This window comes from Rhinoderma darwinii, chromosome 2 (genome assembly GCF_050947455.1).
Source record: "Rhinoderma darwinii isolate aRhiDar2 chromosome 2, aRhiDar2.hap1, whole genome shotgun sequence".
Classification (NCBI taxonomy): Eukaryota; Metazoa; Chordata; class Amphibia; order Anura; family Rhinodermatidae; genus Rhinoderma; species Rhinoderma darwinii.
In genome coordinates, this window is record NC_134688.1 from 218,558,701 (window position 1) to 218,583,974 (window position 25,274).

The 25,274-nt window shown below is 42.5% G+C and overlaps 1 protein-coding gene across 1 annotated transcript in view; it reads left to right on the plus strand.

Annotated features, from left to right (window-relative positions):
- ZZEF1 (zinc finger ZZ-type and EF-hand domain containing 1) overlaps positions 1-25,274 on the plus strand; it is a 168,754-nt gene that overhangs the window by 58,689 nt on the left and 84,791 nt on the right. Inside the window, exons 18-23 of the mRNA XM_075852854.1 lie at positions 5,448-5,562; positions 5,957-6,116; positions 14,187-14,308; positions 14,387-14,509; positions 16,647-16,816; positions 18,839-18,920. Of these exons, the coding sequence (XP_075708969.1) occupies positions 5,448-5,562; positions 5,957-6,116; positions 14,187-14,308; positions 14,387-14,509; positions 16,647-16,816; positions 18,839-18,920 (772 nt within the window). The remainder of the gene's footprint in view (positions 1-5,447; positions 5,563-5,956; positions 6,117-14,186; positions 14,309-14,386; positions 14,510-16,646; positions 16,817-18,838; positions 18,921-25,274) is intronic.

Here is a 25,274-nt window from a genome sequence, read left to right on the forward strand (position 1 = left end):
TTTTTTAATTCCCCTGGGACTTGAACAGTTTTCTTGTATATAGTAAAAAAAAAGAAAGACAGACAAATATTAAGGGTAGGAGCACACACTGCGGATTTTCCGACAACTGATTAATTGTGGAAAATCTGCAGCATATTACAGTAGCAGCAGTGTGTCAGCAGGTTGAGACTTCCACAAATCTCCTCCCCACACTGCGGGAAAAATAACCTCACCTAAATTGATCCGCGGTGCGGTTTCTTCACCGCAGCATGTCCATTTATGCTGCGGAATCACAGCTCTTCTGTCGCGGGTTTTCCCATTTTAATTCAATGGGGTGCTTAAACCCACAGCAAAGTGGTGTGTGTTGCGATATTCCGCCGCAAAAATCGCAAGTAAGAAAAAAAATAAAAATAATAAAGTTATACTTACCCAGAGTTCCCTGCTTCTCCAGTCCGGCCACCCTGGATGATGTAGCAGGCCATGTGACCGCTGCAGCCATTCACAGGCTGGAGCGGTCACATGGCCTGCAACGTCATCCAGGGAGGCCAGAGCAGACTTCAGAGGAGTGAGGGGATAAGTGTGCGATAATTTACGCAATGGAACTTGCGCCCAAATAAATGCACCACAGTGTGGTACGGTATTTCGGACGGCATTTCCTGCAGTGTTCAGGGCAGATATGCTGCGCAGCTTGTGTTCTTACCCTGAAAGTAGAAAAAAATACATTGTCCACTTTTTGTCTCCCCTGAAGATAATAAAACCTAAATGGTATACCCGCGTCTCTAAAAGTCTGAACTATTACAATAAACACTGAACGCTGTAAAAAAAGAACAAAAAACAAGTAAAAATTTCAGAATTGCTGTTCTCTAGTCAACTTGCTTTCCCCCCAAAAAATTTAATAAAAAGTGATTCATGCCGTTTTTACTCACTTTGAACGCCATAAAAACTAAACCCAAAAAACAATGAAGCATTCTCAATTTATTTTTTCTCATTCCAATCTATAAGGAATTTTATTTCACCATACATTATATTTTTACTATAAGCCACAACTCCTACCACATATGGCATTTTCGAATGCAGGGGGGGAAAAAATAAATATGAAAAAATGGCTGCGGCTGCAAGAGGTTAAACACAATTGTCTAGTGACTGATACTGATGGGTTCTGCTAAATAATCCCCAATACAGGTCATATAATGGCCAGATATAGTGTTCTTTTTCATGTGCACACTTGACCGTTTTATTTGTAAAAGTTACCTGAAAGGTAAGGTTCGCTTTAAGCTCCCTCTAGTGGTGGATTTAGAAAGAGAGAATTTTAGTATTTAAATGAGTTGTTCAGTTTCAGCATATAAATGCTTGTTTTATTTGTATAACTAAAAGTTACAAATTTTCCAGTATACTTTCTGTATTGATTACTCACGTATTTCAAGATCTCTGCTTTAAGGCCCCATGCACACGACCGTATAGTTCACCCTTAATTACAGACCCATTAATTTCTATTGGCCACGGACACCTTTCGTTATTTTTACTGATGGGTGTCCGTGCTGAAAAAAATGATAGAACCGGTCCGATTCTTGTGCGTAATCACGGCACGCACTCTCCCATAGAAGCCTATGGGCGCTTCCGAAAATACGGACGGCTACGGATGTGCATCCTTAAACCATCCGTATTTACGGAAACGTTGCTATCATTTGTAGCCTCCTTTTTTATTTTTTTGGGTCCGTATATACGGATTAAATACCAATGCAATGCAGACTGTATATACAGATACCCTTCCGTATATACGGATGAAATACAGATGGCTATAGATCCGTATTTACGGATAGATGAAAATACGGTCTTGTGCATGGGGCCTTATTCAGTAGAAACATTCCTTTCCAGTGAATAACGTTCTTCCTTGGTCATGTGATGACACACAGGTGCTGGGATCGTTAGGTGCACCGCTCGTTACAGTATGTGTATCAGAGCTGTGCTATCCATCACATGATCAAGATAGAATTTTATCCACTAGACGTAAACCATGAAGGTTCCTATTAAATAACCAGCATTGATCTTGATGTATGTTGGAAAACTGTAGAACTTTTTTAATTACACAAAAAATAATGTTAATTAGCTGAAACCGGACAACCCCTTTATTAAACAAATTGTTGGAGTAAGAGCTGATGCATTGATTTAAGGTGAATGTCTCTTAATAAATGTGTTGCACTTATTAGCTAGACGTGCGCTGTCCTTTCCCCCTGTTCCATTGGACATAAAATTAAAAAGTATACTCTCCTCAACGCTCCTCTTCTCCGGATCCCCTCAGGCTTCCTCATGATACCACGGCTCATACAAAGTTCTGATGCCGAGCAGTGTCACTGACTTTTATATGTGACGCAGCACTCAACATCTAGAGTTCTGTGTTGCAAACTTCATGACGCTACCCGGCATCAGAACATTGTGTGAGCCAAAGCATGCTTAGGCCTAGTTCACAGTTTTTTTGCCTGGAAAAATCTGCTCCGAGTTCCCTGCACCACACGTGATTTTTGGCACGATCTCCTTTTTTTTTTGCCACAATTTTTTTTTACCTCTTCAAATGAAGAAAAAAAAAACGTGTCAAAATGCTGCGGCATTTCGCAGCTGTATTTTCTGTCTCCCTTTGATTTCATTGGGGTTTTTGAGGTGGAATTCTCTTTAACCAGTTCAGGACTGGGCTATTTTGCGCCTTCAGGACCAGACACCGTTTAGCCATTTTTAGCACGTGTTAGTTAAATGGCTATAACGTTTTTATTTGTTGGGCTAACGACGTGATTTTTTGACGTTTTTTCCGTAGACAATGCAGGTTTCATTTTTTATCGTTTTTATACACACCTTTTTTGCGATTTTAGAATTTTTATTCATAAAGTTTGAAAATAATAGTAAACAAATAAGCTTTTTTACTTTTCAGCTATTTTTTTGGGGTAATAACATAGTTTTACCCTAAAATAGACCTTTTATTTGTGATCGCTATTGTCTACCGTAAATTTTAATATATTACATGTCTATATTAGGGTAATTGGGTGAGCGCTAGCGTTACAACAATGATTGGCGGGGGGGAACATGTTTTTTTGGGGTGGGTATTTTATGTGTATTTATTATTTAATTTTTTTTTGCACTTTACTTTATTATTTTTTTATTACTATGGTCTGTCCCCCAAAGGTCAAAAAAGACCTTTGGGGAACTTTTATGTATATTTTTTCTTTCTTTTACACCATCTTTTCCACTGTAACTGGAGCTGCACAGCAGCCCCAGTTACAGGGGAAATCAGCCCTCTCATAGTGACGATTGTCACTAATAGGGCTGTGCTGGGTCTTGTAAGACCCAGCAGCAGTCTGTCACTAACGGGACCCGGCGATCATGTGACCTGTCACATGATCACCGGGAGGAATAGAGACAGCGCCGCTGCTGCTGTCTCTATTCCTATACACAGCGTTCATTGAACGCTGTGTAAAAACACATCGGAGAAGACAGAAGCAGCGAAAGCTGCTTCTATCCTCTCCTCAGGGTCCCCGGCAGTCACTGACAGCCGGAGACCCGACATTCAGCTGCCCGATCGCGCGGGCAGCAAGTTAAAACCCGAGCCGTAAAAAGTCTATGGCTCTGGTTTTAAGGACCCTGACCGCAGGCCGTAAATATACAGCCAGCGGTCGGGAACCAGTTATGATAGGTCATGGCACTTTTCTTTCCCGTGAGCGGTTTCTTCTGCTCACTGGAGAAAAACTCCTCCGCCTCCCATTGAAATCAATGGAAGGCTTCTTAGGCATGGTTTTCAACATGGTTTCTGCGTCAAAACGCGCCAAAAACTGTGTGTGAGCAAGGCCTTGGGGATCCCGTAGAGCAGCGGCAACTTGAGCATACTTTTTTTTTTTTTAAATTGTCCGATTTATGGATCATGGGTCTGTCCGATCTGGGGGGGGCAAGGTATGTGGCCTGGCATTGGCTTCTACCTTGCTACTTCCGGCATATTGAATTTCACCATGTCCGATCCTTTTGTTCATTAGTAGATAAGGCTCTGCCAGAGGAGTCTTTCAGTGGCGTTCTCCCTATTAAAAACACATGCACACTCTGAGCATGCATGTGTATGGGGGAGTCTGGAGGACGGGCTACTGAACGATCGTTTGTCTGACCGCTATCTGAAACGTATGCCCAACGTAACGTGTTTGATCCTTCTTTTCCTCTAACTGCAGATATATGTAAATATGTCTGTAAACTATCCATAGCTCGTTTACAGACCAGTCCTGTGACGCGATCAATGGCTATACCTGGTATGGTCAGACAGCCCAGGGTCCATTGAAGGACCCCAGGGCTGTCTGCCCATATTCCCTGTTGTTAGGGCATACTTAGGTATGCCCTAACAACTGCCTGTGTACAATCCGTACACAGTCTAATGTACTGGCATATAGATCTATGCCAGTACATTAAAGTTCAAAAATCAAAACAAAAAATCCCTCCATGGGATTAAAAAAAAATTAAAAAAAAAAGTTTTGTTAAAAAAAATACACATACATTTTCAATAATTTATTTATTGTAAAAAATTTGTAAGTCCCAAAACATATATCGCCATGTCTGTAACATGTACAATAAATGTGTAATGCTATTTAAAATCGTTGTATAGTGAAAAAAAATTAAGAAAACTGCAGCGGAACAGCTTTTTTTTTTTTTTTTTCTACATTTTTGCCAAAATAAAAATTTATAGAAATTAAAGAGGATCTGCCACTATCTGCTACATAATCTGATCGGCGCTATAATGTAGATAACAGTGGTTTTTATTTTGAAAAGCAATCATTTTTGAGCAAGTTATGAGCAATTTTAGATTTATGCTAATGAGTTTCTTAATGACCAACTGGGCATGTTTTTACTTTTGACCAACTGGGCGTTGTACAGAGGAGTGTATGACGCTGACCAATCAGTGACCAATCAGCATCATACACTTCTCATTGTTCCAGCCCAGCTTCTTTCACTTCCCAATCATGCTGGGCTGGAACAATGAGAAGTGTATGATGCTGATTGGTCACTGATTGGTCAGCGTCATACACTCCTCTGTACAACGCCCAGTTGTTAAAAAGTAAAAACACGCCCAGTTGTCCATTAAAAAACTCATTAGCATAAATCTTAAATTGCTCATAACTTGCTCAAAAATGATCGGTTTTCAAAATAAAAACCACTGCTGTTATCTACATTACAGCGGCAATCAGATTATGTAGGAGATAGGGCACTTATAATCTGGTGATAGAGCCTCTTCAAACGATAATGTAATTGTACCAAAAAATGGTACCTACATAAAGTACAACTCGTCCCCCAAAAAATTGTCTCATACAGCTACGTCGGACAAAAAATTAAAAAGCTATGAGCGCCTGGATGCAAAGAGGGAAATATAATAAAATTGTTCGGTCCACGAGGCCAAAATTGGCCATGTCCTTAAGCGGTTAATAAAATGTTTTGTTGTTTTCATTCAGTGAACAAGATCCAAGTGGACTGTTAATGCTGCCAGATACAGAAATGTCTCCAGATTTTGACATCAGTCAAGTACTTTCTGTCATGGACAAATTTTTGGTGATGGCAGTGAGAGAGGTAATTGCGAAGTTCTGAATTATAATACTTTGGGTTATTAATATGAAAATGATAACTTTGAAGGTTTTTTGTTTTTTCCCATCTGAAAAAAACTGATGGAATATTGCTAGGATATCCCAATCACCTCAGGGGGGGGTACAACTCAATTGATTTTGAATCTGTTTCTAAGAATTTTTATGCTGACTCAATTGCTAAGGCCTTGTTCACACAGTTCATTTTCTGCAGATTTTGTATGCATTTTTAAAGCCAAAATTAGAATTTGATCCAAGAGAGCGTTCATTTTATATATTTCTACTGTTTCGATCCTGGTTTTGGCTTAAAAAAAATACATGCAAAATCTTTAGCATATGCACTGTGTGAACAAGGCCTTATAGTTCTGTTTTTCTGCTTGCAGAGTAAGACATTGGTTCTGCATGATTCCCAGGGAGAATGTGGCTCAAATCTACATTCCTTATTCTGGGCAGTCCAGGGTAGTCTTCTGTCCTGGTGCGTTTGCCAGCTAAAAGGTGAAGATCCAGTGTCCCAGCTAATGGCCAGAGAATTACTCGCAAAGTGTAAGTTGTGGTCTGATTTGAAATGTTCAGTTTACATGTCCAGTGTTGTTTTTATCGTTTGCCAATTATTTTTTTCCACAGCCAAAAAAAATTTCAATATTTTCTCTCAAGCAGTTTTTCACCATGGCTGTTTTGGTTCACTGAACCTCCTTTTCCCAGGACAGAGTACACTGTGAGGAGATATGTTACTGTAGTCTATTTGGACACAAGCGCTCATATTCCAAAGTGGACTATTATGGAGTAGGGACCTGCCCAACTATCAGAGTTTTTCTGGAACATTCATGTGAAAGGTCCTAAGCAGGGAAAGAGTTTCCTTGAAACATTTGAAATCCTGGTGTATTTTTTTTTTAAATAACCTTTCTCTTCTGTCATTGGGGGACATAGATGATGACCTTGGGTAGGGCTGTTCCCACTAAAAGTTTGACACGAAGGAAAAAATTGGCAGAACCCCCTACCATGCCGTACCCCTTCTGCAGACACTGAGCTAACCAGTTTAAACTTAGTGTCTGTAAGAAGCTTGATCACCATGTTACAAAGGTACCCAAGTTATACATACAGGTAGCTAAAGTGCATAAAAAAAACACTACCTTTTAAGACTCCTCCCGACTCGAGAATCCTCTGGATAAGGCTGAAAGCTTGTTGAAAAATTGGTGATCACTTCTCTCCCCTCCAGCACATTACAACAAGCCCTGATAAAGGGAATCCAGAAGTTAAAAGAAATGGAAGTAGTTTCACCAGTACCAGTGAAAGAAACAGGTACTTGTAAAAGTACCTCTATCGTAACCCCCCCCCCCCCCCCAAAAAAAACAATTTTTAATATCTCATATTACATTTCCAAATCAATGCTCTCCCATCTGGAATATAGTTTTCTCCCCGCATATTCACAAAAATAATTGTGGAGATAATAGCGTTTCTCAGGAAGCAAAGTATAAACACAATACTTTATCCAGACGACCTGTTATAACTTTCTCCAAAACCTTCTCTTCTTTCCGTACAATTTCATAAAATTTCTCACACTCCTTGAATTAGGATGGCTTATAAACCACGAGAAATCCGACCGACATCTTCTCACCGGAAAATCTTTCTGAGAATTCTTCTGGACTCTCATCAACAAATGTCGTCATTCCTCCCTCCAGGGGAAAAACAACTATGCTAATCGTAAAGATATCTGCATTCCAGATAAAGATCACGAGTATCTATAAGACGAGCAATGTCCATACTGGGTTACATGACTTCATGCATCCAGGCAATTCCATGGGCGCAGGCTCATTCAAGGACTCTACAGGCATTAGTCCTCTCAAAATGGAACATCCATTTGTCCATCGAAGTGAAACACGCACTAAATTGGTGGAGACTCCACAAAAATGTAAATCAAGGAGTAGTTTGGCATCCCTTTCTGGAACTAACAGCCGTTCTGGAAGTGTTAAGAGCATCAGAACATCTCACAAGCGGCTCAAATATAAAAATGTATTCTGACAATATGACCACTATGAGCCTCTTTTTTTTTAAATCGTCAAGGGGGACGTGGAAGAAAAACCTCCAACTGCTTTCGACTCAGGTCTTTAACTGGGCAGAATGAATCCATCTCTGCCCTACACCTAAAAGAGTCCCTGAACATAGTTAGATTTTCTGAGTCTAAAGGATCTTCGTCCACAAGAATGGTGTCTAAACAACAAAATATTCCATCATATCACACAGTTGTGGGGAAGCCCAGAATGGATCTATTTGCAAATCAACAAAACCTCAAAACGCAGCAATTTTTTTCTCCAAATCCAAGAGATGGACGCCCTGGTCTACAACTGGAATTTCTCTCTAGCTTATGCCTCCCCCCCCCCCTATAGCTCTTCTCCCAAGAGTCCTTCAGAAGATTCGCAAAGAGACTCACAGTAATCCTGGTAGCTCCTCCATGGCCTAAGAGCACTTGGTATGGCTGCTCCGTAGCCTTGATCCTGTCACCATTCCCGGATCTGCTGTACCAGGGACCTGTCTCATGAGAACCCTCAAATTCCAGCTAGCCTCCTGGCTTCTGTGGGCACAGTCCTAAAAGCTAGAGGTCTATCTAAGGCAGTGGTTAGAACTCTTCTAACAGGCAGAAAATATGTTACCAACGCTATATATAGTAAGATATGGAAAAAATTCTTGTCCTGCTGAAAGGAGGACATCTCAGATATAGCTATAGCTAATATTTTAAGAAATTTTTTATTTTTTTGCAAGCAGGTCTAGAAAAAGGCGAAAACTGGCTACGCTAAAAGTCCAGATTTCAGCACTTGGTTCATATTTTTATCAAGATTTAGCAAATCCTTGTCGGATCAAAATATTTTTTTTCAGGGGCAATCATATTATCCCTTAGTAATCAAGTTTATCCCCCCCCCCCCCCTCCTGGGATTTAAATATTGTCCTTAATGGTATAACATCCACTGCTTTTGAACTCCTATTAAAAAAAAAATTGAAATTAAAAATCTCCTGGAAAGCGACCTTTCAGTCGCTATCACAACTGCTAAAAGAATAGGGGAAATTCAGGCTCTCAACTAGTCAGCCATATCTTCAGATTTTGGATTATAGAATTATTCTACGCCCTGACCTAAACCTTTTTACCTAAGGTGGTTTTACAATTTCATCTATCACAAGATATTATACTTCCATCCTTTTTCCAAGAACAGAGAGGAAGAGTTTCCATATATTAGATCTTAGAAAAACCATACTTGCCTACTTGGCAGCTACAAAAGACTGGAGGATAGATCATAACTTATTTATCCAGTCTTTTGGAGCATATAAAGATAAGGCAGCCTCAAAGAGGTCCATTTCCAACTGGATAAAGAAAAGCAGTCTGTGAAGCCTACCTACATCAAAATGTAATCCCTCCAGATGAACTGAAGGCTCATTTAACTGAAGCCATGTCAGTATCTTGGGCTGAAAAATCTACCGCCTCCATAAAACAGATTTGTAAAGCGTCCACTTGGTCCTCTATCCATTCATTTTGTGACACATTATAGACTAGATCTTTCTCACAGCAGTGATCTTTCCTTTGGAAGAAAAGTCCTGCAAACTGTAATCCCGGTAAGTACTAATTCTAGCTTTGAGGTAGCCAGGTCAGCCCTGTAACCGGATTTTGCATTCACTTGGGTGAGTAGAGTTGCTACTGAATGGGCCAGGCAGCTGCATTAAAGCATCTTTTCTCGTGCCCTCTATGAAGAACTTGCCCACTAACTTTCTCATGGAGGAAAGTGTCTCAACAAGGCTTCACTAAATGCAGCCTGGTTACTAGCGCGTTCTTTTGTTCTGTCAGTCGTCATTCACAGGATCCACGGCTTAAGCACTAGTCTGTGGATGCAGCCTCGAAGAGATCCTTAACGGTTTTCCCTTTCACAGGCTCTTGTCTAATTGGCGGTAACCTGGATCAGATCATCTTTGAGGATTTGGGTGGTAAGATCTCCTCTGCCCCAGAACAGGCCCCATCACTCTGGACCTGCCAAGATGACTGATTCCGTTTTGGTACTTTCAGCATTCATCAAGCCGGCGCCCTTCCTCCAGGAAACAAAAGCTGCAAGACCAAAGAAGAAGCCTTCCTTTAAACAGTGTGCATTCGTTCTCCGGCTTCCAAACCTGCCGCCAGCAGAAGTAATTCTGAATGAAGAGCAACCCCTGCTCGGGTTTGGGGTGGCTCCACTTTCGGGACGTCTGGCTCTCCCATGTTTCCGATGCCTTGGTATGGAAGGTGGTCTTTACAGGCTACAAAATAGATTTTTCTTCCAAGCCCCCAGATCGCTGCTTCCATTCAGTACCCTAAGCCATTCCTCCAAGGTTTCGGCTTCTTTCCTAGCAGTTCGGTCTCTTCTCTGCCAGGAAGTGATTGTAATGCAATTTTTATTTTATTTTTTCTCCAATATTTTTGACGTTACAAAGAAGGAGGAAACGGTGTGCCCGATCTTTGATCTGAAATACCTTAATTATGTCAAGGCCTTTCTGTTCCGAATGGAATCTCTGCGTTCAGTGTTCACATCCATGGAGTAGCGGGGATTCCTAAATAGACATTAAGGAAGCATATCTGCACATCCCCAATCTGTGCGTCCCATCAGCGTTCCTTCGATTTGCAATCCAATTTAGACATTATCAACCCATGGATGTTTCATTTGAATTGTCAATGACCCCATGGGTCTTCACATAGGTTCTTTCCTCCGTGATGGCTCTACTTCATGCTCGAGGTGTAGTTCCATTCCATACCTGGTCTACATCACGATCAAGGCACTTTCCAGGTCAGCCAATCTCAAAAGCCTTCAGAAAACTCTGGACAACCTGTCCCCCTTTGATTGAATCATCAACCGCCCCAAGCCCTCCTCTCAATGTTTGTTTGTTTTTTTGTTTTTTTTTTCTCGGCTTTTGTTTCTAAATCAAACCAACCCTGGACAGGATTCTCCTTCCACTGGACAAGCTCTTCTCCCTGCAAAAGTGCATTTGGTCTCTCCGGAAACATTATCCAGTGTCAATACGTCACTGTATGCAGATTCTGGGTCTGATGATCTCTTCCATTAAGGCGACTTCCTTCTCCAAGTTTCTTACTCTGCCTCTCCAACATGCCATACGGACTCAGTGGAATAATTTGACAGACTCTCTGGAACCCCTGCTTCCTTTTTCCCTATCATTATGTGGCACTCTCCAGTGGTGGCTCCTTTCCATAAAAGGTGGCTCTGGGCCTGATCACAGATGCTAGTCTCCTAGGGTGGAGAGGGGTCTTCTAAAATGTAACCGTTCAAGATGTATTGTCCTCTCCGAAGTCCACCCTTCCGATCAATGTCCAGAAGCTCAGAACCATTCTCTCCCTCATTCGACTCCCCTACTGTCGGTCCATCCTGTCAGGGTTAAGGCGGACAACACCATGGCTGTTGCCTATCTAAACCACCAAGACGAGACCTGCATTGTCGCGGCCATGTCTAAGGCAACCAGCATCCAGACGTGGGCAAAGACTTTTGTTCCAGGCTCTCTCAGCAGTCCACATTCTGGGAATGGATAATTGGTTTGCCTACTTTCTCAGCCGAGAATAGGTAGGCTCAGGGGGAGAGTGCAGTTCTTCCCAAAGTCTTCAAGGAAACTTTCTCCAGCAATATGTGGACCTTATGGCTTCCAGACTGAATCACAATCTTTCTTCTTATCTCGAGATTCTCTAGCAGTGGGCGCACTGGTCATTCTGTGGCATCAGTTCAAGTGCCTTTACATCTTACCTGCACTCCCGCTTCCGTGGATACTCTTGAAAATCAAGGCAGACTGCTTCATAGTGATTCTTCTCGCCCCAAATTGTCCCTGTTGGGCCTGGTATGCTAACCTGGTCGCTCTTCTGGCTGACTCCCTGTGGCCTCTTCCTCTTTGGGAAGACCTTTTCTCTTCCACCTGTACTTAGCAGCTCAAGTCGCTGTACTGTGGTTGCGTGGCTTTCAGAACCTGTCAAGCTGTCCTCCTCACAGACCTACCATAGAACGTGAAAGTCCTTTTCACACTGGTGTGAGAAGCATTTTCCTCTGTTAGGCTGGGTTCACACGAGCATGTTACGTCCGTAATGGACGGAACGTATTTCGGCCGCAAATCCCGGACCGAACACACTGCAGGGAGCCGGGCTCCTAGCATCATAGTTATGTAAGATGCTAGGAGTCCCTGCCTCACTGCAGGACAACTGTCCCGTACTGTAATCATGTTTTCAGTACGGGACAGTAGTTCCACGGAGAGGCAGGGACTCCTAGCATCGTACATAACTATGATGCTAGGAGCCCGGCTCCCTGCAGTGTGTTCGGTCCGGGACTTGCGGCCGAAATACGTTCCGTCCATTACGGACGTAACATGCTCGTGTGAACCCAGCCTTACACTTTTTCCGTTTTTCGCAAACTTTCCTTCAAGAGGGCCTGGATTTAGACCTTGGCCTATGTCAGGTGTCAGCGCTGTATGTTTCACTTCAACACCCATTAGCAGCCAAATCTGCTGTCCAAACCTTTCTTCAAGGGGTGGCCTATCCTGTCCCTCCTTTACCGCCACCCTTCTTCTCCATGGTACCTTAATCTGGTTCTGATGGCGTTGAATTCTGCATCACATATAAGGCCCTGACGTCAAGACTTTGAGCCACATGGCATACTGAGGTTGCCTGGGGAGATTAGGTGAGGTGAGTATGCTTTTTTTTTTTTAAAAATATTTTTTTATTGTATGACTGATGGGAATGGAGGAGTTCATACTGCACGGCCCTGGTCTTTGCGCCACAGTTGTGGTGCACGGTCGGCCGAAAGATGCAACACTTTTTTTACTTTGAAGCTTTCGCCTCTTAATAAATGTTTCTTATGCCAACTTTCTTTATATTAAGACTGGTGTATGAAATTCCAGCATTAAATTCCCCCTAGTAAATGTTAATCTGTGCAGTTTCTTCTCTGAAAGTACCTCCTAGCCACTTTCTACCTTGCTATGAACAGGAGCACTAATAACTGGTTGAGAATGTAATAGGGCACGCTGACTGGCAATTTAATAGTATTTTGACTTTAATACATTCGGCTAAGGCTACACAGCAACTTTTGATTGAGACACCGGTCACATGGCTAAAGATTGCTGTGACACGCTGCCTGCGTTGCTTGTAATGAAAGTGAACGTGGTTGCTTTGCAACCTGAAAATTACTGCGACTCTATAGTCTCAAGAATTCTGGCGGGTTTGGATTCCTTGCGGTTGTGGTGTCGCGGCAAATTGTGGGTCACAAAGCGACCACATTCACTTTCATTACCTGCATAGCAGGCAACATTGCACAGCGATCTATGGCTGTGTGATCTGTGTCGTGGTTAATGTTGTCGTATAGCCCTGGTCTTGGTGTCTGTACCTGATCAACTGAATATTACACATAGCGTATTGTACAGTAAAAATCTGTTTTTCTACGTTTAATGCTTCTAATTATTGGTGCATCATATAGTACAGTGCATCCTAAAGTCCTAAATTACAGTGTATGTATAAATCTATACACGCGTATATTTAAGAAATCTAGTCTAAACATGCTGTGAACACCGACTTAAAGGGGTCAATGGATCTGTTCAGTGACTGTGTAGTTCCAAAAAATTTTGCCAATTCGTTTTTCTTGCCAGCTTCATAATAATACACTATAACTAATGTCGTTGCTATTATTTTATGGCAGTCTATTTTTTAGGTGGATTTTTCATAATACTCTTCAAAACAACTATGTCTTCAGCATTATTACTGACAAAAAACACTTAAAGCGTAACTAAACGTTCGATCAACTTTTTATTTTCTAGCAGCATGTGTAATATAAATATATTTTGTAATATACTTTATTAATGAATTTGGGCTCCTTTTTTGTGTTATGTGTTTTAAATGGCCTCTCTGACACTATTCTACCACATTTTATTTCTTGAATTTCTCCTGTTGCTAGCAGAAATCCGTACACAGTATGAATGTATTAGTGTACGGATTTTGCTGCCTATGAGTACGGGTGGGTGGTGGCCCCATCCTGACTTCAGGAAGGTCTCTCTGCTTCTATACACTACACAGTTCATGGAAGAGACTGTGTGCACTGGTCTCTGGGATTCTACCCCTGTCTCAGGGCACTGTAATCTGAACTTCTAATTAACATCAGATAAGACTAGGACTGCATCCCCCCCCCCCCTCCAAGCACCCTGCTGTCCTGTCTTACCTTCCCTGCACTTGCCAGGGAAAGTTAAAAGAAAAACTCTGATTGCTTTCTTCTGGAGTTTGCAGAGATATTTACATCTCTGTATATAATGGGTTGTGCTGTGCATAGCTCAGTGCACGCTCACAGTAGTGTAGTGATCACCTCAGAGTTCACTGCCCATGAAAGATACAGACAGATCGTAACATCACACACCCCTGGACATGCCCCTAGCAACCGGCCAGAATCAGGAAGTGTGAGAAAATAGATGTGGACGGTTTCACAAGAAAAAGCTGTAGAAAAGGTACTTTGAAGTGAAAACAATTGCTAGGAGTAATGAAGTCACATAGAGGGACATAATAGTTTAAATTTATTTATTTTTGCTAAAGTTTAGCTACGCTTTAAGCAATAATCGTTTTATGATTTCTAGATGTTGACCTTTTCTTGACGAACACCAACATCATTTTGGAACCTTTGTTGAGCGAGTGCAGTGGGAAGGTGATAATTGAAAAGTTGAACGATTCTGTGTTTGCTATGTCAACACGCCAGCTGGTGAGTAAAAGACACAAAGACTGCTTAAATATTTTACATTTTAAACTTTTACTAGCTAACAGTCTTTTGTTTTGGCAGCTGACGTTCATGTTGGAGTTTTGCTCTTATGATATTCCACACCGTTTACTACTTCAAAGTTTCAGCAATTTAACTAAAGTAATGAAGAAGCTTTGTGGGGATCCTGGTGAAAGTGCCAATAAGGTAGTTTTATTTTTTTTAACCGTAAAGTATCCTTTCGTGCAAATGAAAATAATGGTACGTCAAGTGGATGGCAGAGGAGTACCTGCAGAAAAATAGCGAATATAGAGTGTGACTGATAAGCAATAACTTTGAAATACTAAGTATTGCAAAGCATAATGTTAGCTGTTAAGGTATTACGGCTTCCAGACCCCTAGTGGGACAAAAAAAGGTGAAATTAAACGGGTTGTCAGATACCAGAAAATGTTCATAATTGAAGACCCCTATTAATATACTTTCATTTTCATAACTGCACATATGTCGATATTCTCATTCCCCCTGTCATATGGCCCTGGAAGTGGAGCTTCTCCCCTTAGTTGGGATGCGTGTCGACTCGGCTTCAGAATGCAAGGATCTCTTTCGCCCCTCCGCCTCTCGTTGTATGTCAGTGACGGGATTAAATGACTGGCTCAGTTCATTAGCTAAGCCAGCCCTATTTCTGTCATGGCTGGAAGACAGTCAGGGTATGTTCACACGGTCTATTTTCGGATGTTTTTCGGGCTGTAAACGGCCGAAAAATCGGAAGCAGAACGCCTCCAAACATCTGCCCATTGATTTCAATGGGAAAATGGCGTTCTATTCCAACGGAGTGTTTTTCGCGGCGTCTTTTTACGCGTAAAAAAACGGCCACGAAAAAGAAGTGTACCCTAACTCCATGTCGAGTTGGCAAGTGTCCTTCCTTCTAAGCAACGATGATAATAAAGACTGCTCACACTGAAAGAAGAGTTCCATGGTGACACTCTAGGGGGGAAGTGAAATAACAGATAATAATGAGAGCAGGAGGAGACGCTTGCAGACTGGGCATAGAGCTACTGTCTTCCAGCTGTGACATAGAAGGGGCTTTCTTAGCTAATGAACTGAGCCAGGCAGCCAGCCCCTTCATCCACATCACTGACACGTGAAGGTTGGGTGAGGGGATGTGTCGAGAAGCGCCACTCCTGAGACAACATGACGGGGGCATGGAAATCTGCACATATGTGCATTTTTTGAAAATTAAATTATATTCGTAAGTATCATCATTTTACATTTGCTTAACAATTCTGCACATTTTTCTTAAGTTTAAGTTTCTTAAAATAAAAAGCCCTCCCCCAAAAATAATTAAAAAAAATTATTTAATTTAATTTTGTATAAAAAATAGATATGGTAGTGCCGAAAACATAGCAGCCCATCAAAAGATAACACATTATTTAAACCGCAGCATTCATGATGTGAAAAAAAAACCACACAAAACAATGGTGCAATTGCTGTTTATTTCAACTTTCTCTTTGCTACATATTTCCCATTCCCCCTGGTTAAAAAATGTATTAAAAAGCAACAAGCCTCCTATATGGCTATGTAGACGGAAAAATAAAGTTCTAGCTCTTGGCATGTGTCATTGAAAAAAATTGCTCCATAAAAGCCAAATCTTAAGGGCTTGTCCACACGTAGCGGAATTGCTGCCTATTTTCCGTCCAGAATTGCAAGCTGAAAATCTGCAGCAGAATACAGTAGCAGCAAAGTGGGTGAGATTTAAGAAATCTCACCCACACACTGCGTAAATATTCAGAGCAGAAATTGACCTGCGGTGCGTATTTTTCGGACTGCAGCATGTCCATTCCTGCTGTGGAAAATGGACTGAATTGCTGCGTTTTGGAGAGGAGATGTCACCATCTCCCAGCATTGTGAGAAACACCGCAAAATACGATACATTTTCTGCAGTCAAGAACACAGGAAATGGTGCGTTTTTGTCGCAAGACTGCTACTTTCAACGGAGTTGCTGCAGAAATTTTCTGCAGCAATTCAGTTGTGTGGACAAGCCCTAAGGGGTTAAGCAGACTTGTGTTTTATGTGAAGTGTTAACAGAAGTATAAAATGCTTCCTATTTACACATTGACCTGTATTGCTAGGATGGTAAAAGTTCCTAATCTAGTAAAAAATACATTGAGTGATTGTAGTACGTCTAATCCTAAGAAGAAAACATTTAACAAGTTAGATAATCATTCAATCTAATGTATCTGATAAAATTTCCATTTACACTTTTTAGTTATTACTTTGATCAGTCCTTTTTACTTGGTTCATACCAAAAATCGCTGTTTCTGTAATTTTGTTTTGTCATTAATAGATTGAAATGGAAAGCTGGAATCAGGTTCAACAACCAGTGGTTTTGCAGACTTGGAACATGGAATCCCCCCACAACTATGAAAACAACTGTTGTGATACAACAGTTTTCCTTTGTCCTGGGGCAACATATTTTGAGGTGGAATTTGATGACAAGTGTGAAACTGAACGGAGGTGACTGCCATATATTACATAACCTCTTACATATCCTCCAAAATGTCACAATTTATAAAGCCACAGACAAACAATATTTAAATTGCCAGGAGCATAGGATGGACATTTCCATCATATTTACTGTACATCTGCAAATTCGATCACAATGCATTGTACTCTTAAGTAGGAAAGTTGGATGACAAACCTCTACATTTAACCCGTTAGTGACCGGCCCATCGTGTTTCTACGTCTGTCACTAACGGGCCTTATTCCGATGCCATAGACTTTTTACGTCGCGGCATCGGAATAAGTTAACAGAGCAGGGAGCTGTCAAATCTCCCTGCTCTCAGCTGCCAGAGGTAGCTGAGGGCTGGGGGCGTCCCTGCTCTGCCGGGTGAGATCGATATTAGTATCGATCTCACCTGTTTAACCCCTCAGATGCGGTGCTCAATAGCTAGCACCGCATCTGAGTGGTTTTGGAGAGAGGGAGGGAGCTCCCTCTCTCCCCCACCGACACCCGGCGATAAGATCGCTGAATGTCTGTGTCTCTAATGGCAGCCGGGGGCCTAATAAAGGCCCCTAGGTCTGCCTGGAGTGAATGCCTGCTAGATCATGCCGCAGGCATGACCTAGCAGATGCCTGTCCGTGTTAAACAGACAGGCAGTAATACACTGCAATACAAAAGTATTGCAGTGTATTATAAATTCGATCGCAGAATCGCATATTATAGTCCCTTGGTGGGACTAGTAAAAAAGTTTAATAAAGTTAATTAAAAAAAAAATGTGAAAAAAAAATTAAAAACCCAGCTTTTCCCCTTACAAAATGCTTTACTATTAAAAAAACAAAATAAAGTTAAAAAGTTACGCATATTTGGTATCGCCGCGTCCGTAACGACCCCGACTATAAATCTATTACATTATTTAACCCGCACGGTGAACGCTGTAAAAAATTAAATAAAAAACTATGGAAAAATTGCTGTTTTCTGTGAATACTGACTTTAAAAAAAATGTGATCAAAAAGTCGCATCTACTCCAAAATGGTACCAATAAAAACTACAAGTCTTCCCGCAAAAAAAAAGCCCTCACACAACTGCATCGGCGAAAAAATAAAAACGTTACGGCTCTTCAAATATGGAGACACAAAAACAAATAATTTTGAAAAAAAAGCGTTTTTACTGTGTAAAAGTAGTAAAACATACAAAATCTATACAAATTTGGTATCGTTGCTATTGTAACAACCCGCTGAATAAAGTTATTGTGTTTATTTATATCACACGGTAAACGGCGTAGATTTAAGACGCGAAAAAGAGTGGCGAAATTTCCCCCCCCAAATAAAAGTTAATCAATAAATATGTCCCCCAAAATGGTGCTATTAAAAGACACAACTTGTCCCACAAAAAACAAGACCTTATACAGCTATGTCGACGCAAAAATAAAAAGGTTATAGCTCTTGGAATGCGACGATGGAAAAACTTAAAAATGGCCTGGTCATTAAGGTTTAAAATAGGCTGGTCATTAAGGGGTTAAAGACTACGTACACCTTATTGAACTTATTGTTTTATAGGAAAAAAAAGTTTTAGGTGACTTTTTGGTTCTCATCTAAAAATCAAAAAAAAAAAAAACCGTTTCATTTTTGAGATAAATATACTTAAACTGTATCTTCCCATCAAAGCCAATTCTGTCAGGTCACCATGAACATAGATGTGATAGTTATTAGCTAGATCTTGCGTGTATCCAGGATACATAAAAGCTGCATCTCAAAAAGTAAATAAAAAAAATATATATTTTTTTAAAGTTGCTTAAAATCACATAAAACTTTGTTTTAATAAAAAAGAAAGGAATTCAAAGGTGTACATAGCCTTTAACAACTTCACAAACTATAATAATTCTTATATGTGAACGATTAATTTTAATAAAAATTAAGCTGATTATTTGGTGCTTTTACACTGGGTAATGGTTATAATCACTCAGGTGTAAGTTGAACAATAATGGTTTTAAAGGACTTGATAAGTGTTTTGTTTTTTTGTTTTTTATTTCTGTGCAGATATGACTATTTGGAGTTTACAGACGCGAGAGGCGGAAAAGTTCGTTATGATCACAAAGTTGGTACTGACAAGTGGCCAAAGGTAAATAATGAAAACCAAACCATGAGGGGAGATGAATCAAAACTGGTGCAAAGGAAAATTTAAGTAGTTGTCCAAGGCAACTAATCGGGTTGCTGCTTTCATTTTCCAAAGGGCCTCTGAAAAATGAGAAATGGAGTCTGATTAGTTGCCATGGGCAATTATTCTTCCTTTGCACTAGATTTGATATATATCCTCCAATATGCTTTACAGATTTAAAAGGAATTCACCTACTGTGTATAACTATATCCATTGTGGGGAAAAAAAAGGTGTATTTAACGTTCTTGTTTATATCATTGGGGAAACCGTACCATGGGTATAGGCCCTTGCCACAAGGAGGCTGACACTAGGTAAAGTACCCCTCACACATAAACTGGCTATATCCGTTTCAGCCTAGTGTATGTAGGAGGCAGACATGACCTGATAACCAGGTCTGCTGCTGTTTTTTTTTATTTTAGTCTTATTTATGTCTTTTCTCTCTCCAGCTGCAGGAGGGTTATCAGCCTGGTTACCAGGAAACTAAGCCGTTTTCTAAACTGACTTTTCCCCACCGCCTGTCACCTAACCTAACTTTCTGCATGTGCAGGCAGAGTGTCAGTAACACCACTATATGTGCGAGGTTACTGAAGAGGTCAACCCGCCCACACCCGAAGACTATGGAGTGTCCGTATGAAAAATCACTCCAAGCACCCCCCAAACGTTTGCTCGTTACCACTTATTCTCTATGGAGCTTTCCCCTATCTTAAAGAGGCTCTGTCACCACATTATAAGTGCCCTATCTCCTTTAAAAGGAGATCGGCGCTGTAATGTAGGTGACAGTAATGCTTTTTATTTAGAAAAACGATCTATTTTAAACCACTTTATGAGCGATTTTTTTTGCTTTATGCTAATGAGTTTCTTGTCCAAGTGGGCGTGTTTTACTTTGGTCAGCGTCTTACAGTCCTCTGTACAACGCCCACTTGGTCTAAAGTAAAACACGCCCACTTGGACATTAAGAAACTCATTAGCATAAAGCTAAAAATCGCTCATAAAGTGGTTTAAAATAGATTGTTTTTCTAAATAAAAAGCATTACTGTCACCTACATTACAGCGCCGATCTCCTTATATAGGAGATAGGGCACTTATAATGTGGTGACAGAGCCTCTTTAACGGGGAATTTTTTTTTTTTTTTGGGGACAGTGTACCCTAAATGGGAACATACCTAAGCATATCTGCTGCACATGTCCTTGGGGCCCTTTTCTCCCTGTATAGGGTCCAGTACGCCAGAACTAATGTTTTCTTCCCTATACGCCTTTTTATCGCTGGAGAAACGAGTGGCACGCTGCCCCATTCTTGCGACATCATGCCTTTCGACCCCCTCCGTATAGCAGGCAAGGTTTTTCAACACTAGTCACCGGCCTGCATCAGAGCTAGGCCACTTTTTCGGCTGCTTACACCCCTCTCTGTGACGTGATCTTGTTGGCATTATGCTATTGGATACTTGGAGGGTTTTTTTTTCTGCAGGGCTGAAGAGCAGAACAGCCATTCTTCAGCGCAGGCTTTCCTATGTCGCGTGACCCCTCCTGGACACCATTTTCTTGTACTCTGTAGTAGGGCAAGCCCGTGCTCCTAGCCAGCGTTTGGTGCGTGACCAATTGCGGCCTGTTAGAGGGGGCAGGGTCATCGTTTCCTGCTCTCTGCTTGCCATAGACGAAAAGAACCACCGCACACAGTACCTCTGTAAAGGAGCTGCTGCTGTTGGCATACACTCTACAAACAGGTAGAATTCAGAACTGTATGAAGAGCAATCCTACAAATTGCCCTCTACTGTGGACAGTCTAATCACCGCGGTCAGAGACACGTTACAGATGCTGACCTGTCTCCCAATGGAGGTCGTCACTTTTCTCTGTCCCTGACTATTTGACAATCCTTTCCCCCCCTCACTCGAATTTTGAAGAAGTAGTCTCCAAGGAATTGAAACATCTTGACGAGAAATTTGTCCAGATCTCTCGCCTGTGTCTCGTATCTTTTTCCAGAAGATATTCCCTCTAAATGGACAAAGTCTCTGACACTGGATCCTCCTGTCTTTTGTCTGACCAACACCACTACTATTCCTATAGCAGACATCACCTCATTCCACGATCCCTTGGACCGCCACGTAGAATACTTCTGTAGGTCCGCTTTTGAAGCTCCTGGTTCGGCCTTGAGGCCACTTTTTGCTTCCGCATGTGTCAGCAGAGTCTCTACTATATGGGCTCGCCAACTCAGTCACGGCCTCCTTTCTTGGGCACCCACTGAAGATCTGGTGGATCTCTCTCAACAACTGATCTAATGCTAGTATCTGCAAAGTCTCCCTGGATGCAGGTCGCTTCGTGGCTCGCACATCCTCTTGCATTATCGTGTGCTGGATCGCATGGCTAAAATGCTGGCTTGTTGACACTGCTTATAAATTCTCTGACGGTCCTTTCACTGGCTGCTGTCTCCTCGGGACCTGCCTGGTCAAAATCCTGCGACGCAATAGGTGGGAAAAGCACTCAATCTAAGGCTTGTCGTCCTTCTCCCTGAAAACCAGCACTTTGTTTTCTCCCCTTTAATAGATTGCTCGGTCCACAGGCATCAGAACAGCCATCCCACCAGGACTCCATGAACCGGCCTTCTTTTAAGCCTCATTCTTCTTAGCGCACCTGCCCTCAGGCAAGTAAGCCTGCAGCGGTTGAGACCAGTTCTGCCTGAAGGTGTGCCCCCACTAGGGTCTTGGGAGAGGTGGGGGGCTTCTACTACTTTTCAGGGACATCTGTCTCTCTCACAACTCGGATGCCTGGGTGCAAGATGTAGTCTCCTCATGGTACCCAATTTAAAAAAAAAAAGTTTCTTAATCTTTCTCCCTACAGATTCTCCCAGTCCACACCCACTCCATTTTCTGCCAGGGAAGTTGCCTTTTTTTCCCAAAAATAGACCCTGTCTTAATTCAAGGAGTCATTGTCCCAGTTCCACAAGACTTAGAATTTCAAGGCTTCAGTCCGTTTTGGGTGAAAAAAAACGGAGTAGATCAGTTCCTGGATCTCAAATGGCTGATTGCCTTTGTCAAAACCTGTCATCTTCACGTGGAGTCCCTCTGGTTGGTGGTAATTTCCATGAAACAGGGCGGACTCCTTCTCCTCAGTGGACATCAAGGATGCAAAGCTAAACGTCCTTTTTTGCCAATCCCACTAGCGCTTCATGCGATTTTGCAGTTCTCGATCACCACTACCATTTTGTGGCATTCCCGTTTACCAAAAATTATTTCTGTGGTGATGGCGCTTCTTAGTTCCAGGGAGATTTCAGCTAACTATTATTCAAGTCCACCTCTTGGGAGGACAATCTGGCCAGTCGTCAAATAACTCTGGATACCATGGCTATCTTCAGATGGATTGTCAACCAGCCCAAGTTCTGTCTGACTGTTTGCCAGTGACGTATTTTTCTGTGGATGGTATTCGAGACAGAGATTCAGCTCAGGTGTTCCTTCGCCAGAGAAACCTTCCAATCTGTAGCAGGGGGTCTATGCTCTGCAGGGTGGGGGACTCCCACCACTCTGATTTTGTTTGAAAGATCTGGGCACCATGTTGGATTTTATCGAGGCCATTCCCTTTACCTAGTTCCACAATCGTTCGCTTCAAAGGGCGATCCTCCCCCAGTGAAATCGCTCTTCGTATTCTCTGTACTGCCAAATCCTACTTCCCTCGACCGTCTGTCAGTCTCCTCTACCCTGCAATCCCTCGGGACCCGCTCCTTTCTCCCTCCACTTGCAAGTCCACTCCACGGATTCCAGCCTTCAGTGTTTGGGAGATGCCTTCCGGAATCTCACAGCCCAAGTCACACCAGGAAACCGATCTTCACATCAACATTCTGTAACGGAGGGCGATATTCCTCTAAGTCACTGGACAACTTTTCTAGCTGGTGCCCCAGTCCGAGTTCAGGCGGACAATGTGACCGCAGTTGCCTACCTCAATCACCAAGGCGAAATGTGGAGTTTGGCAGGAGTGGTGGAAGCGTCCAAGATCCTGAGTGGACGGACATTTACGTTCCTGCTCTCTCAGCAGTCCACATTATCGAGTTTTTTGCCCACCCTTCTAGTGTTCCGCCAGGAAGAGTGGTCTTGCCCTCAGCTCTCATAAAGGGCTAGTATCCATGTTATCCATTCTCCAACAGTGCTCTAGCATCTAAATCCGATGTCTGGACTTTCTTACAGGGGAATGCCCACGTGATGCCCCCCCTATCGGCCTCCGACTCCTTGGGATCTCAGTTTTGTTTTCTCTGCCATGCAGTCGGCTCAGTTTGAACTCTTTCATGAGATCTTGTTGAGTCTGCTCACCTGTAAGGTGGTGTTCCTTGTGGCTGTGGCCTCCATTAGGAGGGTTTTAAGCTGACGGCCCAGTCTTGTGTATCCTGCCCCTCTGTGCCCTCCTCTTTGCCAAAGGTGGTCTCCTCCTTACACCTTAAACTAGACTATAGTTTGATGTTCTAGTCTTACTCCAGTGCATCCCAAGGAACGTTTTCTTAACAATTTGCATGTTTTCTGTACCTTGTGGGTCTATCGGTCGCAAGCCTCCTTTTTCCACAAATCCGTCTCATTGTTCAGAGTTCTGGAGGGTTTGAGAAAGGGTTTTTGCAGCTTCTAAGGGTATGTGCACACACACTAATTACGTCCGTAATTGACGGACGTATTTCGGCCGCAAGTACCGGACCGAACACAGTGCAGGGAGCCGGGCTCCTAGCATCATACTTATGTACGATGCTAGGAGTCCCTGCCTCTCTGCAGGACAACTGTCCCGTACTGTAATCATGTTTTCAGTAAGGGACAGTTGTCCTGCAGCGAGGCAGGGACTCCTAGCATCGTACATAAGTATGATGCTAGGAGCCCGGCTCCCTGCACTGTGTTCGGTCCGGTACTTGCGGCCGAAATACGTCCGTCAATTACGGACGTAATTAGTGTGTGTGCACATACCCTAAGTCTACAATTGCGCAATGGTTCTGGTTTGCTATTCAAGAGTTCAACCTGATCGAGGGTAAGATTCCCCTGTCCCATTCTACTAGGACGGTTGGTGCTTTCTGGGCTGTGCGCCATCAGCCTTCTGCTGTTCAGCTATGCAAGGCGGCTACATTGTTATCTTTGCACAAATTTGGCAAGAACAGTAGTATGAGCGCTTTTGTCTGCAGGTGCTTCCCTTAGTCACAAGATACTACAGGCATCTGTGGAGTAGATGCATATGTCCTTTATTTTATTTTTTTCTTTGGTTCCCACCCATGTAGAGTTCTTTGGGACGTGCAACGGTCTGTGTCCCCAATGAGACAATCCTTTTCTCGTCCAGTCCATTGGGGAGACAACTCCCACCCTATTTGGTTATGTAGTTGGTAAGGTTGATTATACATACTGCTATAATACAGCATGACCAGCTCAGTGCCTGTAGGAGGGGTATATATACAGAAGGAGCGGCCAACACGTTTTGATTTTGTGTTATGTTTCCTAGTGGCAACCGCTCGTCCTTTTCTCGTCCAGTCCATTAGGGGACACCGAACATGGTATTTCACAGTGTGTACTTAAAAAAATCCTATTTTATACTTCTGTGGTTCTCGCCTATCTCACTGCTGTCTAAGAGCACCACCATTCTATCATCAGATGCGGCATCGCTTTTTTCAAGAAGTTTGATTCCCTGGCTGCAGGTTCTGTTCTGCGTCCAGCTTTTGCGTTCTCAGAGGTTTTGGTCCTTTCCCAACTCCTCCTCCCATAGGTCATTCTCGGAGACCAGAGGAGAGAACTGGACACCCCACTGAGCCCAGACAACCTTCCTTCAAGCCCAGACCTTCTTGACAACAGCAACCGAAGTCCTAGAAGTCCTCCTCTGCCAAGGCCTCTTCAGCCTGAAGGTGTCTCCTTACTCGTGTCGTCTTTCCGACTCGGGGAACGACTGCTTTCCTTTCAGGAAACCTGGCTTACTCATGTGGATGACGCCTGGGCTCATGATAGAGTTCTCCCTTTCCCTAGGAAGGTTGTTTTTTTTTTTTTTTTTTAAATTTGTCGACCGGATTTTGCTTTTGCTTTTGCTGTTTCCCGGGCTATTTGTTCCCTACTCCTGTAAAAGGTTACTGTCCCATTTCTTTGGGGTGGTATCACTAGAGCAAGGAGAGTACCTCTTTTCCATTGACTTCCGCAATGCATACTTCCACATTCTTATTGCAAGGATCCACCGGCGTTTCCTTAATTTCTTGATAGATTCTTGAAATTTCCAATTTGTCGTCCTCCCCTTAGGCCTTGCCACGGGTCTTTACCAAGGGATTGGCGACTCTCCTTACACTTCTCTGTGCCAGGGGATTCTCTGTCATCCCATACCCAGACAGGAA